General features: G+C 42.1%; 1 protein-coding gene across 2 annotated transcripts in view; it reads left to right on the forward strand.

Annotated features, from left to right (window-relative positions):
* The window catches only part of LOC126175305 (threonylcarbamoyladenosine tRNA methylthiotransferase), a 140,073-nt gene that overhangs the window by 103,200 nt on the left and 20,929 nt on the right, over positions 1-15,944 (forward strand). For both annotated transcript variants that reach the window (XM_049922006.1, XM_049922007.1), the window contains 2 exons: positions 13,261-13,463; positions 14,008-14,153. In XM_049922006.1, coding sequence (XP_049777963.1) covers positions 13,261-13,463; positions 14,008-14,153 — 349 coding nt within the window. The remainder of the gene's footprint in view (positions 1-13,260; positions 13,464-14,007; positions 14,154-15,944) is intronic.

Below are 15,944 nucleotides of genomic sequence, written 5' to 3' on the forward strand. Positions count from 1 at the left end.
TACATCATGGGCATGTTGCTCTTTTTCCTACATTGAAACTACAAATTTCCTGGGGTCTTGCTCGATAGGAATCTTTCTTGGTTCTCCTGCGTGTGTTACCTGTCAGCCCGCTTTACGCGTTCCTCAATGTCCTATGTGTCTTCAATGGCACTACCTGGGGAGCAGATTGAACCGCCCTCCTCTGTTTGTACTAGTCCCTTGTCCGTTCAAAACCAGACTGCGGGTGTTTCATTTCTGCATTTGCACGTGTGTCCCTCCTATGCCGTCTCAATACTATCCACCATCATGGAATCAGTTGGCCACTGGCGTCTTTTATAGTAGCCTGGTTGAGAGTCTGTATGCAGAAGCTGCCAAACTACCACTGCCATACCACCGTGACTTTCAACAGATATGCATGCCGTTTGTCTGCCATGCCTGGCTACCCATCCTATTCCTCCTCCTTCAATGATTCCTTTGATGACTAGTGTGGGGCGCGTCCCTCTTCTCTGTTACCTCCTGGAGTTTGCTTTCAGCTCTTGCTCCGGCAGCTTAATTTCAGGCTACCTGCCACTTTCTTGATGGGTGTGAATCCTTCACCACCATGGCTTCGTGCAGCGACCCTTGTTCACCTTTGCCTTCATTTGCATCTTAAGGACACTGTTCAAGCCTCGTCCTATCATCATAAGTTTCATGATCTGCACATGGAACTTCGCGATAATACCTTTGTGTGCACTGATGGCTCTTGAATTGACCATGGTATCGGGTGTGCCTTTGTCATTGGCACCGATGTATTTCGGTATCAGCTTCCGGAACACTGCTCTGTATTTACAGCAGAGTTCTTCACCCATTATCAGGCTATGCAGTACATCTGGCAGCACAGGCTTTTTAATTGTGTCTTCTGCTCCAACTTTCTCAGTGCCCTTCAAAGTGTCTATGTGCTCTTTCTCAGTGCCCTTCAAAGTGTCTATGTGCTGTACACTGTCCATCCCTTAGTGCAACGGATCCAGGAAAGCTGTCACTTGCTCACTCTTGACGGAGCCAGTGTGATGTTTATATGGGTTCCTGGTCACATCGGTCAAACAGGAAATGAGGCCACCGTGACTGCTTCCAAGGCTGCAGTCCTCATACCTTGGCCTGCTGGTTCTTCCATTCCCTCCGATGACCTCTGTGTTGCCGTCTGTTAGCAGGTGGTGTTACTCTGACATCACCACTCCACTTGTCCTCTCTTCATGGGAACAAGCTCCAGGGAATTAAGCCTCTCCCCGCAGCTTGGACGACCTTCTCTCAGCGCTCTCACCATGAGAAGATTATTTTAGGTAGGTTTTGTATTGTGCACTGTCTTTGTAGCCATTGCCAATTTTTAGTGGTGCTCCCCCACAACTTTGTGCTCATTGCCCTCAACCTTTGACAGACCACCATTTCCTGATGAAATGCCCTTTTCTTTAACCACTTACATTGTGTTTCCCGCCTGAGCTATCCGCTGTTTTAGAGAACGATGCGCAGGCTATTGATCATGTTTTACTTTTTATCTGTCTTAGAAATATGGCAAAGGACACTTAATCTTTAGTTCAGAACCTCCATTTCTCTATGACATCTTTTATAGCCTTTTCTCCATGTCCCTGTTTTTAGTTGTCTTTCCATCCGTCAGTTGGCCGTAACATGCAGTCATTTTTAACTCCTCCCTTTGTCTTCATGTTCTACGGTTCTGACATACGTGAATATGACTGTAGTTGTTTTTGAACCCTAAACAAAACCAACCTTCCCCAGGTGCCTGCGTAAAGCACCAGCCTTTCAGTGGAAGAAAGGACAACCATAGACAACGTGTTGCTACAAATGCTAGTGACTACCAAGCAGAAGGCCCCTGCCCCCTCTTTTTTAAATCAGTCTTCTGACGGCTTGATGCGACCTGCCACAAATTCCTCTCTTGTGCCATAACACTTGCAACCTACATCCTCAGTTATTTGCTGGATGTATTCCAATCTATGTCTTCCTCTACAGTTTTTCCCTCTACAGCTTCCTCTGGTACTATGTAAATCCTTCCCTGATGTCTTAACAAATGGCCTATCATCCTGTCCCTTCTCCTTGTCAGTGTTTTCCACATATTCCTTTTCTCTCCGATTCTGCACAGAATCTTATCATTTCTTACCGTATCAGTCCACCTAATTTTCAACATTCACCTGTAGCACTGCATCTCAAATGCTTCAATTCTCCTCTGTTCTAATTTTCCCACAGTCCATGTTTCATTACCATACAATGCTGTGCTCCAGACATACATTCTCAGAAATTTCTTCCTCCAATTAAGGCATATGTTTGATATTAGTAGACTTCTCTTGGCAAGGTATGCCCTTTTTGTCAGTGCTAGTCTGCTTTTGATGTCCTCTTTGCTCTGTCCTTCATTGGTTATTTTGCTGCCTAATTCCTTAACTTCATATACTTTGTGACCATCAATCCTGATTGCAGGTTTCATGCTGTTCTCATTTCTGCTACTTCTCATTACTTTCATCTTTCTTCGATTCACAGTCAATCCATATTTTGTACTCATTAGTGTGTTCATTCCATTTAGAATATTGTGTAATTCATCTTCAGTTTCACTTCGGATAGCAATGTCATCAGCGAATCATATCATTGATGTCGTTTCACCTTGAATTTTAATTCCCCTCATTGCTTCTTTGGTATAGAGATTGAACAGTAGGGGGAAGACTACATCCTTGTCTTACACTCTTTTTTAATCCAAGTGCTTCGTTCTTGGCCGTGCACTCTTATTATTCTCTCTTGTCTCTTGTACATATTATATATTACTCATCTCTCCCTATAGCTTACACCTATTTTTCTCAGAATTTCAAGCACCTTGCACCATTTTACATTGTCGAGTGCTTTTTCCAGGTTGACAAATTCTATAAACATGTCTTGACTTTTCTTTAGTCTTGCTTCCATTATCAACCACAATGTCAGAATTGCCTGTCTTCTGCCTTTACCTTTACTAAAGCCAAACTGATCATCATTTAGCACATATTCAATTTTCTTTTCCATTCTTTTGTATATTGTTCTTGTCAGCATCTTGGATCGTTTGATGATTCTCACTCGTGTCAGCTCTTGCAGTCTTCGGAATTATGTGGATGATATTTTTCCGAAAGTCAGATGGTATGTCACCAAACTCATACATTCTACACACCAACTTGAATAGGTGTCGTGTTGCCACTTCCCCCAGTGATTTTAGAAATTCTGATGGAATGTCATCTATCCCTTCTGCCTTATTTGATGTTAAGTCCTCCAGAGCTCTCTTAAATTCTGGTTCTAATTCTGGATCCCCTATCTCATCTGAATTGACTCATGTTTGCTCTTCTGTCACATCAGACAAATCTTCACCCTCATGAAGGGCCTTCAATGTACTCTTTCCACCTATCCGCACTCTCCTCTGCATTTAAGAGTGGGATTCCCATTGCACCCTTAACATTACCATCCTTGCTTTTAAAGTCACCAAAGGTGGTTTTGACTTTCCTATATGCTGAGTCAGAACAATCATTTCTTTTTTTTATTTCTTTGCATTTTTCATGCAGCCATTTCATTTTAGCCTCTCTGCACTTCCTATTTATTTATTTCATTCTCAGCAACTTATATTTCTGTATTCCTGAGTTTCCTTGAACATTTTTGTACTTCCGTCTTTCATCAATCAACTGAAGTATTTCTTCTGCTACTCATGGTTTCTTCGCAGTTACCTTCTTTGTCCAGTCCCTTAGAGCTGCCCATTCCTCTTCATTTTTACTGCCTACTGAACTATTCCTTATTGCTGTATCTATAGCCTCACAGAAATTCAAGTGTATCTCGTCATTACTTAGTACTTCTGTATCCCACTTCTTTGCATATTGATTCTTTCTGACTAATTTCTTGAACTTCAACCTGCTCTTCATCACTACTGCTTTGTGATCTGAGTCTATATCTACTCCTGACTACGCCTTATACTCCAGTGTCTGCTTTCAAAATTCTGGCCATGATGTTATCTAACTGAAATCTTTCCATATCACTCAGCCTTTTCCAAGTATATCTTCTCCTCTTGTGATTCTTGAACAGAGTATTCGCTATTACTAGTAGAAATTTATTGCTGAAGATAGTCTTTCTCCTCTCTCATTCCTTGTGCCAAGCCCATATTCTCCGGTAACCTTTTCTTCTTCTCCTTCCTCTGCAACCGCATTCCAGTGCCCCATGACTATTAAATTTTCATCTCCCTTTACACACTGTATTACCCTTTCAGTATCGTCATACACTTTCTCTATCTCTTCATCTTCAGCTTGTAACGTCGGCATGTACACCTGAACTATCATTGTCGGTGTTGGTTTGCTACCATTTCTGACAAGAACAACCCTATCACTGAACTGATCACTGTAACACACTCTTTGCCATATCTTTCTATTCATAACGATTCCTACTCCTGTTATACCATTTTCTGGTGCTGTTGATATTACCCTATATTCATCTGATCAAAAATCCTTGTCTTCTTTCCATTTCACTTCACTGACCCCTACTATACCTCGACAGAATCTTTGTATTTCCTTTTACAGATATTCTAGCTTCCCAACCTTATTCAAGCATCTGACATTTCACACCCTGACTCCTAGAACATTGTCCTTTCATTGATCATTCAATCTTTTTCTCGTGGTCTCTTCCACCTTGGCAGTCTCCTCCTGGAGATCCAAATTGGGGACTATTCTGGAATTTTTTGCCATTGGACACTTTTTCAATTACAGGCTGCATGTCCTGTGGATACATATTATGTGTCTTTAATGCTGTGGTTTCCATTGCCTTCTGCATCCTTATGCTGTTGATCATTGCTGATTCTTCTGCCTTTTAGGGGCAGTTTCCCACCCCAAGCACAAGAGAGTGCCCTGAACCTCCGTCCACTCTTCCATCCTCTTCAACAAGGCCATTGGCAGAATGAGGGTGACTTCTTATGCCAGAAGTCTTCGCCAATGCTGATTATGAACCACGCTTTGAAGTGTTGGTGGGTTTCAAACCTGGGACTGAGAACATTTTCATTACTAATTAGAGATGCTACCACTGGACCATAGGTATCTGTTTAATTCACCTATAAACTCTGTCAGAGTGATCCCATACCAGAAAAAAAGACTGTCCATTCTCTCTTTGTAAGGCTGGTGTTAGGAAGAGACCTGGAGAAGTCCAGCAAAATCTCCAATCCCTGCTTTGAGCCTTTGCTCCTTCCCAGAACCTCTCCCCTGAATCCATTTTCTTCATCATCCCTATGACACCTGGCACACCCACCTCATACATGCTCCCCAAAATCCACAAACCGAACAATCCTGGATGCCCCATTGTAGCTGGTTATTGTGCCTCCACTGAAAGAATTTTGTCCCTCATTGACCAATACCTCCAACCAGTTGCCCAAAATCTAGTCTCCCATGTCAAATATACCAACCACTCCCTTCACTGTCTCTCCACCATCCTCACCCTTTTATCTCCTGGGTCTGTACTCACAACTGTTAATGCCACTTTCCCGTACACTAACATCCCTCATACCCATGGTTGTGTTGCTATTGAACACTATCTTTCACAATGTCCTTCAGACTCCAGACCCACTACCTCATTCACCTTACTAACTTCATTCTAAAACACACAACTAGTTCTCCTTCGAAGGGAAGGTAAACAAATCCATGTAACTGCCATGGGCACCTGCACGACACCCTCTTATGCCAACTTATTTATGGGCCATCTAAAGGAAACCTTCCTGGTCTCTCAAAACCCCAAACCCCTGGTCTGGTACATGTTCATTGATAATATCTTCATGATCTGGACTCAGAGCCAAGACACTCTGTCTGTATTCCTTAACAACTTCAGCACCTTCCACCATCCACCACACCAACACCATCCACTTCACCTGGTCCTCTTCAACCCAGCATGCCACCTTCCTGGACATTGGCCATCTCCTCTCTTATGACTCCATCTAGACCTCTGTCCACATTACACATTAAACACCCCAACCACCGACAGTACCTGTATTTTGACTTTGACAGCTGCCATCTCCCCCCCCCCCCCCCCTGCAAAAAAAAAAAAAAAAAAAAAAAAATCCAATACAGCCTGGCCACCTGGGAATGGCATATCTGCATTCACAAGAACTCCCTTGCCCAGTATGATGAAGTTGTTAAAAAGGCCCTCAAAAACAGGCACTATCCCCCAGACCTAGTCTGCAAACAAATTTCACATGCCATTTCCTCACACACCCCCAATTCTCCCAGCACACACAAGAAGCAGCTACAAAGGAGTGCCTCCCTCATCTCCCGATACCACCCCAGACTGGAGCAACTGAACCACATCCTTTGTTAGGGCTTTGATTACCTATCACCATCTTCTGAAATGAGGAGTATACTACCCAAGATCCTTACCACAACTCCTAAAGTGGTGTTTTGTTGCCCTTCCAACCTCCATAACATCCTAGTCCATCTCTATACCATTCCCAATCCCAACTCCCTTCTGCAAGGATAATATCCCTGTGGAACACCCAGGTGCAAGATCAGTCCAGTCCATCCACCCAGCACTTGCTATTCCAGTTCTGTAACAGGCTAATCCTACCCCAACAGAGGCCAGGTCACATGGAAAGAAGCCATTTTTATATTGGTATGACTACCAGCCAGCTGTCCACCAGGTTGAACAGACACTGCCGAACTACAGCCAAGAGCATGTTAGACCACCCTGTGGCACAACATGTAGCTGAATATAACATGCTTGATTTCAGTGGCTGCTTCACAACCTGGACTACCTGGATCCTCCCCTCCATCACCAGCTTCTCTGAACTGTGCAGATGGGAATTATCCTTAAAGCACATTCTCTGCTGCTGAAATTATCCCAGCCTCAACCTCCAGTAACCTACTGTACCCAGCCTCTCCATCCAACAGTTTCTGCCCCCTCTGTCCTACCACTTCCTTTCTACTTATGTCCTCCACCCTCATTGTGTGCCACCCTCTCCCAACTCCCCATCCATCATTCCCCTATCCTGCTTCTCTCCTTCTGTGCCTCTCCCACCTACCTGACCCACAGTCTTCCGACGCTGCACCTTGCAATTTTGTCATGTTTCTGTCTAGCCCATGCACACACTGCCAGAGAGTGCTTTTCTCTCCTCCCACCTGTACCCTTCTCTCCCTCCCCCTCCCTGCCCCACTACAGATTGCTGCTTTCATTCAACATGACAGCTGCATTCCGGTGTGAGCTGATGGAGATTGTGCTCAGTTGTGCGTGAAGTGTGCTTGCTTGTGTGAATTTGTGCGTGTTTTCTTTTCTGAAGAAGGCTTTGACTAAAGATAAATGTGCAGCAGTCCTTACAGTCTGCCTGTCTGAAACTCACTGTGTCATCTTTAGGTGAGTAGCAATCTATCCTTTTTGTAATATTGTCCATTTTAACTTAAACTGCACTCTAGACTTAATTATAGTGAAGGTTTTCTGCATTGCTAAATATAGTGTATACAGGTGGTGTGAGTTCTCAGTAAAGAGGAAATGAGCATTGCAACAAAAAAATTGCCAGAATCTAATTGAAGGTTGTATCCAAACCCAGAGAAGGTAGCTTGACAGATTCCTGTAATGACTTCTGGAAACTATAAGACTCCATCATCATCTCATCATTAGCTATTTATCTTCCACTGCTGGATGTAGGCCCCTTTCAGACTTCTCTGTACATTTCGACTTCAGCCTTCTGTGTCCAAGTTTGTCTTGGTTCTTTCTTTATTTCATTGAGTTGTCATCTAGGTCCTTTCTTCCCACGAAAAATTCAACACAGGATCTCCTTAGTCTCTCTCTCATCATTTATCTCACTATGTGACCTGCCTGTTTTTATATCTCCATCAATAATCTTTGCTACTTTCCAATCAGCTTGCTGATTGTACATTATTTTGCCCTTACTGTACTTAATCCTTTTGGCCTTACTGTACTTAATCCTCAGTCCTGCTGTCATACTTGCTCTGTTCAGTCCCTCTGTCCTTTGCTGAAGGCTTTGCAGATCTGAAGCAAACAAAACCACCTCATCTGACATTAAAAGGGGTCCCAAGTTTTGCTTTCCTGTTTAATGAGTTGGAGACCTATTCCAAGACTGCAGAAAATAGTTTTTGTGAAATTGAATCATCTTGCCTAGCTCCTGTCTCAGTTCTGAACTTTTCTCTCATTTGATGCAATGAAATGGAAGTTGTTAGCCTTGTGGGATGTATTATTCAACAAATTGATGGAGATATATTATATTCCATGCTTCTCACATGCTGCCAGGACAGATTTCATTTGTCCTACAGTGTAGGTGTTCACAGCCAGTATTGGTAAGATCTGTTTTATGGCCATCAGCCCATGGTGCAGGGCTTATTTCTGTACCTAATGCTTGATTTTGTAATGCTGGATACATTGTCAGAGGGTATAGAGACTCAAACATCAGTTTTAGACTTAAACGAGCTCAGCAAGCCAAACTGTTTATACAGATCCATGCAGTGGTTGCATTGTGATGTCATCACTCCATTGCCCAAGATCACAGTCATGCCAATATGTGTGTTATGGAGCTTGTAGTGGGGAAGAGTTTGCTGTGTTTACTTTATTTGGCTCTAAGGCCCACAATTTGTATAATTTCATTCCTTCTTTTCTGTTACAGTTGTTTTTGTGTTCTTGAGTTCTACAGCCTCTCTATGCATCCTACCATAGTAACAATCGCATCTTAATAAAACCATAGTATTGGAAAAACACATTTGCTTCCTTCCTGATACAAGTGCATGATCTGTTACTGCCGATTTATCCGTGTTCACATTGCTGGCTCCTGTCTGGAATGGAAGCTGGTAGCCTTGTTGTACGTATGATTCAACAAATTGAGGTAGATATATTATATTCCTTGCTTCTCACATGCTGTCAGGGCAGATTTTATTTTTCATTCAGTGTAGGTGTTCACAGCCAGTATTGGTGAATTTTGTTTTGTGGGCATCAGCCCGTGGCCTGAGGCTTTTGTCTGTAACGTATTCCAAATGCATGATGAAGTTACAGGTAATCGGGATAACTGAACATGCATTTTTGTCTTGTATAAAATCACATCACTCACCTTGAAGATGGATTTGCTATTTTGAGTTGTCTGATGCACAGTGTAAGAATTGTCTGGTGAAAAGAGCTAAAAGGGAAACGGAAATCCTCAATGCAAAATAGTTTGTATAATCATACCAACAGTGTTCAGTGAGCATTGCTTTGCTCCCAGCTTCAGGCAGTGTTGGCTTCGGTCACACAGCTTGAGGCTGTTGCCAATGGGCATCACTGTGGGGGTCCGGATGGGGGTTTGACGGGGACGGCCAGCTCATTCCACGCATCCCCCGATCGGACTACAACTGTGGCTGCTCGGGATACTGCCCACATTGAAGCTGATCCCTCACCTGTGGTAGAGTAGGAGGTCGTCTCGAGGTGTGGCAGGGGGCGAAAGACATTCCGGAGGGCTGAACGGAAGGCCTCTCCAGTTTGTCTGACGAACCGGTTTCGGGCTCTGTCTCAGGCTGATACTGATCTTCGGCCGGACATGGCTGCTTGTACTGTTCCAGAGGTTGCACCTCAGTCTGCAAGATCCGGCCGGTCGCAAAGGTTGGGCTTACTGGTAGTTGGGAGCTCCAAAGTCAGGCGCGTAATGGGGCCCCTTAGGGATATGGCAGCAATGTGCACTCCATGTGCATATCGGGGGGAGTCATTCCAGATGTGGAAAGGGTCCTTCCAGATGCCATGAAGGGTACAGGGTGCACCCATCTGCAGGTGGTCGCTTATGTCGGCACCAATGATGTGTGTCGCTATGGATCGGAGGAAATCCTCTCTGGCTTCCGGCGGCTATCTGATTTGGTGAGACTGCCAGTCTCGCTAGCGGGATGAAAGCAGAGCTCACCATCCGCAGCATCGTCAACAGGACTGACTGCGGACCTTTGGTACAGAGCCGAGTGGAGGGTCTGAATCAGAGGCTGAGATGGTTCTGCGACCATGTGGGCTGCAGATTCCTTGACTTGCGCCGTAGGGAGGTGGGGTTTCGGGTTCCGCTGGATAGGTCAGGAGTCCACTACACGCAGCAAGTGGCTACACAGGTAGCAGGGGTTGTGTGGCGTGGACTGGGCGGTTTTTTAGGTTAGATGGCCTCGGGCAAGTACAGAAAGGGCAACAGCCTCAAAGGGTGCGGGGCAAAGTCAGGACATGTGGGGACCAAGCAGCAATCGGTATTGTAATTGTAAACTGTCGAAGCTGCATTGGTAAAGTACCGGAACTTCAAGCGCTGATAGAAAGCACCAAAGCTGAAATCGTTACAGGTACAGAAAGCTGGCTGAAGCCAGAGATAAATTCTGCCGAAATTTTTACAAAGGCACAGACGGTGTTTAGAAAGGATAGATTGCATGCAACCGGTGGTGGCATGTTTGTCGCTGTTAGTAGTAGTTTATCCTGTAGTGAAGTAGAAGTGGATAGTTCCTGTGAATTATTATGGGTGGAGGTTACACTCAACAACTGAGCTAGGTTAATAATTGGCTCCTTTTACCGACCTTCCGACTCTGCAGCATTAGTGGCAGAACAACTGAGAGAAAATTTGGAATACATTTCACATAAATTTTCTCAGCGTGTTATAGTCTTAGGTGGAGATTTCAATTTACAAGATATAGACTGGGACACTCATGTTTAGGACGGGTGGTAGGGACAGAGCATCGAGTGACATTATACTGAGTGCACTATCCGAAAATTACCTTGAGCAATTAAACAGAGAACCGACTCGTGGAGATAACATCTTGGACCTACTGATAACAAACATACCCGAACTTTTCGACTCTGTAAGTGCAGAACAGGGAATCAGTGATCATAAATCCGTTGCAGCATCCCTGAATATGGAAGTTAATAGGAATATAAAAAAAGGGAGGAAGGTTTATCTGTTTAGCAAGAGTAATAGAAGGCAGATTTCAGACTATCTAACAGATCAAAACGAAAATTTCTGTTCCGACACTGACAATGTTGAGTGTTTATGGAAAAAGTTTAAGGCAATTGTAAAATGCGTTTTAGACAGGTACGTGCCGAGTAAAATTGTGAGGGATGGGAAAAACCCACCGTGGTTCAACTACAAAGTTAGGAAACTACTGTGAAAGCAAAGAGAGCTTCACTCCAAGTTTAAACGCAGCCAAAACCTCTCACACAAACAGAAGCTAAACTATGTCAAAGTTAGCATAAGGAGGGCTGTGCGTGAAGCGTTCAGTGAATTCGAAAGTAAAATTCTATGTACCGACTTGACAGAAAATCCTAGGAAGTTCTGGTCTTACGTTAAATCAGTAAGTGGCTCGAAACAGCATATCCAGACACTCCGGGATGATGATGGCATTGAAACAGAGGATGACACGCGTAAAGCTGAAATACTAAACATCTTTTTCCAAATCTGTTTCACAGGGGAAGACCGCACTGCAGTTCCTTCTCTAAATCCTCGCACAAACGAAAAAATGTCTGACATCGAAATAAGTGTCCAAGCAATAGAAAAGCAACTGGAATCACTCAACAGAGGAAAGTCCACTGGACCTGACGGGATACCAATTCGATTCTACACAGAGTACGCAAAAGAACTTGCTCCCCTTCTAACAGCCCCTTCTATAGACCTATATCTCTGACGTCGATCTGTTGTAGAATTTTAGAACATGTTTTTTGCTCGAGTATCATGTTGTTTTTGGAAACCCAGAATCTACTCTGTAGGAATCAACATGGATTCCGGAAACAGCGATCGTGTGAGACCCAACTCACTTTATTTGTTCATGAGATCCAGAAAATATTAGATGCAGGTTCCCAGGTAGATGCTATTTTCCTTGACTTCCGGAAGGCGTTCGATACAGTTCCGCACTGTCGCCTGATAAACAAAGTAAGAGCCTACGGAATATCAGACCAGCTGTGTGGCTGGATTGAAGAGTTTTTAGCAAACAGAACACAGCATGTTGTTATCAATGGAGAGACGTCTACAGACGTTAAAGTAACCTCTTGCGTGCCACAGGAAAGTGTTATGGGACCATTGCTTTTCACAATATATATAAATGACCTAGTAGATAGTGTCTGAAGTTCTATGCGGCTTTTCGCGGATGATGCTGTAGTATACAGAGAAGTTGCAGCATTAGAAAATTGTAGCAAAATGCAGCAAGATCTGCAGCAGATAGGCACTTGGTGCAGGTAGTGGCAACTGACCCTTAACATAGACAAATGTAATGTATTGCGAATACATAGAAAGAAGGATCCTTTATTGTATGATTATATGATAGCGGAACAAACACTGGTAGCAGTTACTTCTGTAAAATATCTGGGAGTATGCGTGCGGAACGATTTGAAGTGGAATGATCATATAAAATTAATTGTTGGTAAGGCGGGTACCAGGTTGAGATTCATTGGGAGAGTCCTTAGAAAATGTAGTCCATCAACAAAGGAGGTGGCTTTCAAAACACTCGTTTGACCTATACTTGAGTATTGCTCATCACTGTTGGATCCGTACCAGATCGGGTTGACGGAGGAGATAGAGAAGATCCAAAGAAGAGTGGCGTGTTTCGTCACAGGGTTATTTGGTAACCATGATAGCGTTACGGATATGTTTAGCAAACTCAAGTGGCAGACTCTGCAAGAGAGGTGCTCTGCATCGCGGTGTAGCTTGCTCTCCAGGTTTCGAGAGGGTGCGTTTCTGGATGAGGTATCGAATATATTGCTACCCCCTACTTATACCTCCCGAGGAGATCACGAATATAAAATTAGAGAGATTCGAGCGCGCACGAAGGCTTTCAGACAGTCGTTCTTCCCACGAACCATACACAACTGGAACAGAAAAGGGAGGTAATGACAGTGGCACGTAAAGTGCCCTCCGCCACACACCGTTGGGTGGCTTGCGGAGTATAAATGTAGATGTAGATGCGTAAGTCTTTCCTCGTGGTCATTTGTTTGTCTTAAAAGCTAGCCTAATCATTTATGGTGATCTCAATTGCCTTCTGAATGTTGCTTTGCATAAAAATTCTACGTGCCTGCGATTATTCAAATCTATGCCACCAATAAAAAGTACTGATAAAATATATGTTTACCACATCTCAAAGTAAGTGCATCACTTTGGAAAATAATATTATGTAATTATAGTTTGCTCCATTTTTACAGTTGTAAACAGCCTATCTTCTACTTTTTTCACTTAATTGGTTTAAAACAAATCATGTTCATGTTGCATACACCTTTGAATATCAAAATTCCTGTTAAAGGGGTAACACATTTCATAAAATTTTATTACCTTTGCATTATGTCACTGCTTTCCAGATGAAATTGTTGCCCGTGCAGTGCAGTCATTCAGTGAAGGTGTGTGTGAACTATGGCTTACTTCTGAAGATACTGGCACTTATGGTAGAGACATTGGATCCAGCCTGCCAGAGCTGTTATGGCGATTAGTAGAAATCGTTCCACAAGGTTGTATGATGCGTGTTGGTATGACAAATCCTCCTTACATCCTGGAGCATTTGGAGGTAATTGAAAATAATTGTATTACTCCTTTCACAAAGTAAATTTTTATTCTTTCATTCATTTATTACTATAAAAAGGCAAAAGGCAGAAATGAATACTCTCTGTGTTTCAACCAGAGCAACATCTTTGTGTTAGCAGGTGGTACATAACAGAAAAGGGGATGAAAGAACACAGTCAATGAGAAGTACCCCATTGTCCATAAGATTCCAGATTTCAAATAAAATCATCATTCCCACATTGCAAATTTATTAAAGCTATATTGGAGCTTTATGGGACATATGTTAACAGTTGTACACAACTATGCATTTTTCTCTGAATATATTGTGTTACAAGTTTTTGTTTGTTTAATATATTTGTATTTAATAACTTGATCACAACAAGGTATGAGATTGGAAAGAGATTTAAAAATGAGAAGAAAAAAATTAATGAAAAGCTGCATACTACAAGGAAAATATAGTACCTTAATGTTAGATAACATTCATTTTAGTTGCTACTTGAACGATATGATTTGTGTGTATATATTATAAGTATATATCTGTTTCCTAGGAAATAGCAAATATTCTGAACCATCCAAGAGTATACAGCTTTCTTCATGTACCTGTACAATCAGGAAGTGATTCTGTACTAAGTGACATGAAACGGGAATATTGCAGAGCTGATTTTGAGAAGGTTGTAGACTTTCTCTCTGAAAGGTGTGTTATAAAGCTTGTTTTTAATACACAGTACAAGAGCATATTTGTTATATGTAATTTTGTGCAGCATGTTTAATTTATTTTTTTATTATGATTTTTTTGTGCATTTTAAAAATCCCATGTCTTGCACCTTACTCACCAATAACCTTGGTGACATCTAAATGGATATTTAGTCAGTCTTTTTCAGTACTTAAATTAGGGTACTGACTTCAATAAGTGTTATGTACTGCAGGTGACTCAAGGTGCTAATAGGTCTCCATGGATATCTCAAGCAATTTTGTCTACAATTTTTCCCATAACTATTGAACTGAGTATAGTGGAGGACACAAACAGTTAATATGTATGTTCAGTTTGATTAGAAAACATTGAATTTCAGGACGAGAGAAGTACCTAGATCTCAAGAAAGAATATTTTCAGAAAAGTGGAACAAGAAGTTACATGCATTCTGACCAAACCAGCTCACACAAACAGCATTAATTATTAATTGTATCACTAGTGTATATGATTACATCGTTAGTAGTCATAGAACAACAGTTAACAGCATTTGTAACAATAGAGGCTTGCTAATTAATGGGGTCAACAGAAGAAAGGGTTAACACACAAAAGCACATTTTTTGGTACTGCATGTTATAATATTTGGCTAAATAGAAAGACGAGAACGTAAATACAATAAGACATAGTAGTTTACATATCAGATAATGTATTGTAGTGGAACAGCTTGTAATTAATGGTGGCATATTTGAAAAAAACAATAGTGGTAGGTGGTATGTTCCCTGCTGTATTTGATGGTTGCTTGGGGATTGGGTGGGTGGAGGCGGGTTGGTGTATTCATTGAAATTACTGACTTACTTTTTCAGAGTACATCTCCCCTCTCACTATATTCTTTCTAGGGAATCCATCTATGTGCAGTTTGACCTGTTCTGGAAATGGAATTGTGCTTATTTATTTCCAGTAAGCTACTAAGTAACAGAAGTCACTCTTTGAAGATATACATATGTTCTTCCACTCATTCAAAGTCAAAACATCCCATACAATAACCATCTGTGATTATGATTCAGCTGTTATACCCAGTAATATAAATTGATAGGCAGTCCAGATCCAACTCTAAGACATCGATGCAGACTAACTTCTCTTCCATTTCCTTCATGATGAAGTTCGTTGTCATTGTGTGCGCTGTTCCACGGAGCACAGAGTGTCACTGGGGCAGGGGCACAGCTGCATGAAGTAGTCACCAAACCAGTAGGTGCCACTAAGTGCGACCAAACTGCCAATGTCGCCCATCTTGAAGAAACACTGTGTCCATCCACACTCTGTTACAAGCACAGATAACACAAAATCTTCATGCAGTAGATACGTACAAAGTTAGTAAATAAAGTAATAAAAATTAATTGCATGTTTGGCAATCATCATTGCTGTAAACATTATGCAGCTCATCACTTCACTTAAGTGGTATATTACACCTCAACAGATAATTTGAGTGAATTATTTCTCGTTAAATTGAGGGTCAACACTTTCTTCCTCCAAGCACTTCAGTTTATTTTCAGCTAATGGGACTCATTGATCCCTGTATCTACATTATCAGATAATTTTTGGAAATTCATTTGAAAACAGATTGTAAAACTTTCTCCTTGACAACGCCTTCTATTCTGTATAATAATTTCTAACTTTGTAATGTGTGAAAAAGAAGTTGTAGATGATGAGCATGTACCCACATTTATTTTGCTGAATAAAATCTGCTTTTCTAGAAGGTAGCTATGTAAGAAACAATGAAAAGAATTTCAAATAAGCCAA

This window comes from Schistocerca cancellata, chromosome 3 (assembly GCF_023864275.1).
Source record: "Schistocerca cancellata isolate TAMUIC-IGC-003103 chromosome 3, iqSchCanc2.1, whole genome shotgun sequence".
Classification (NCBI taxonomy): domain Eukaryota; kingdom Metazoa; phylum Arthropoda; class Insecta; order Orthoptera; family Acrididae; genus Schistocerca; species Schistocerca cancellata.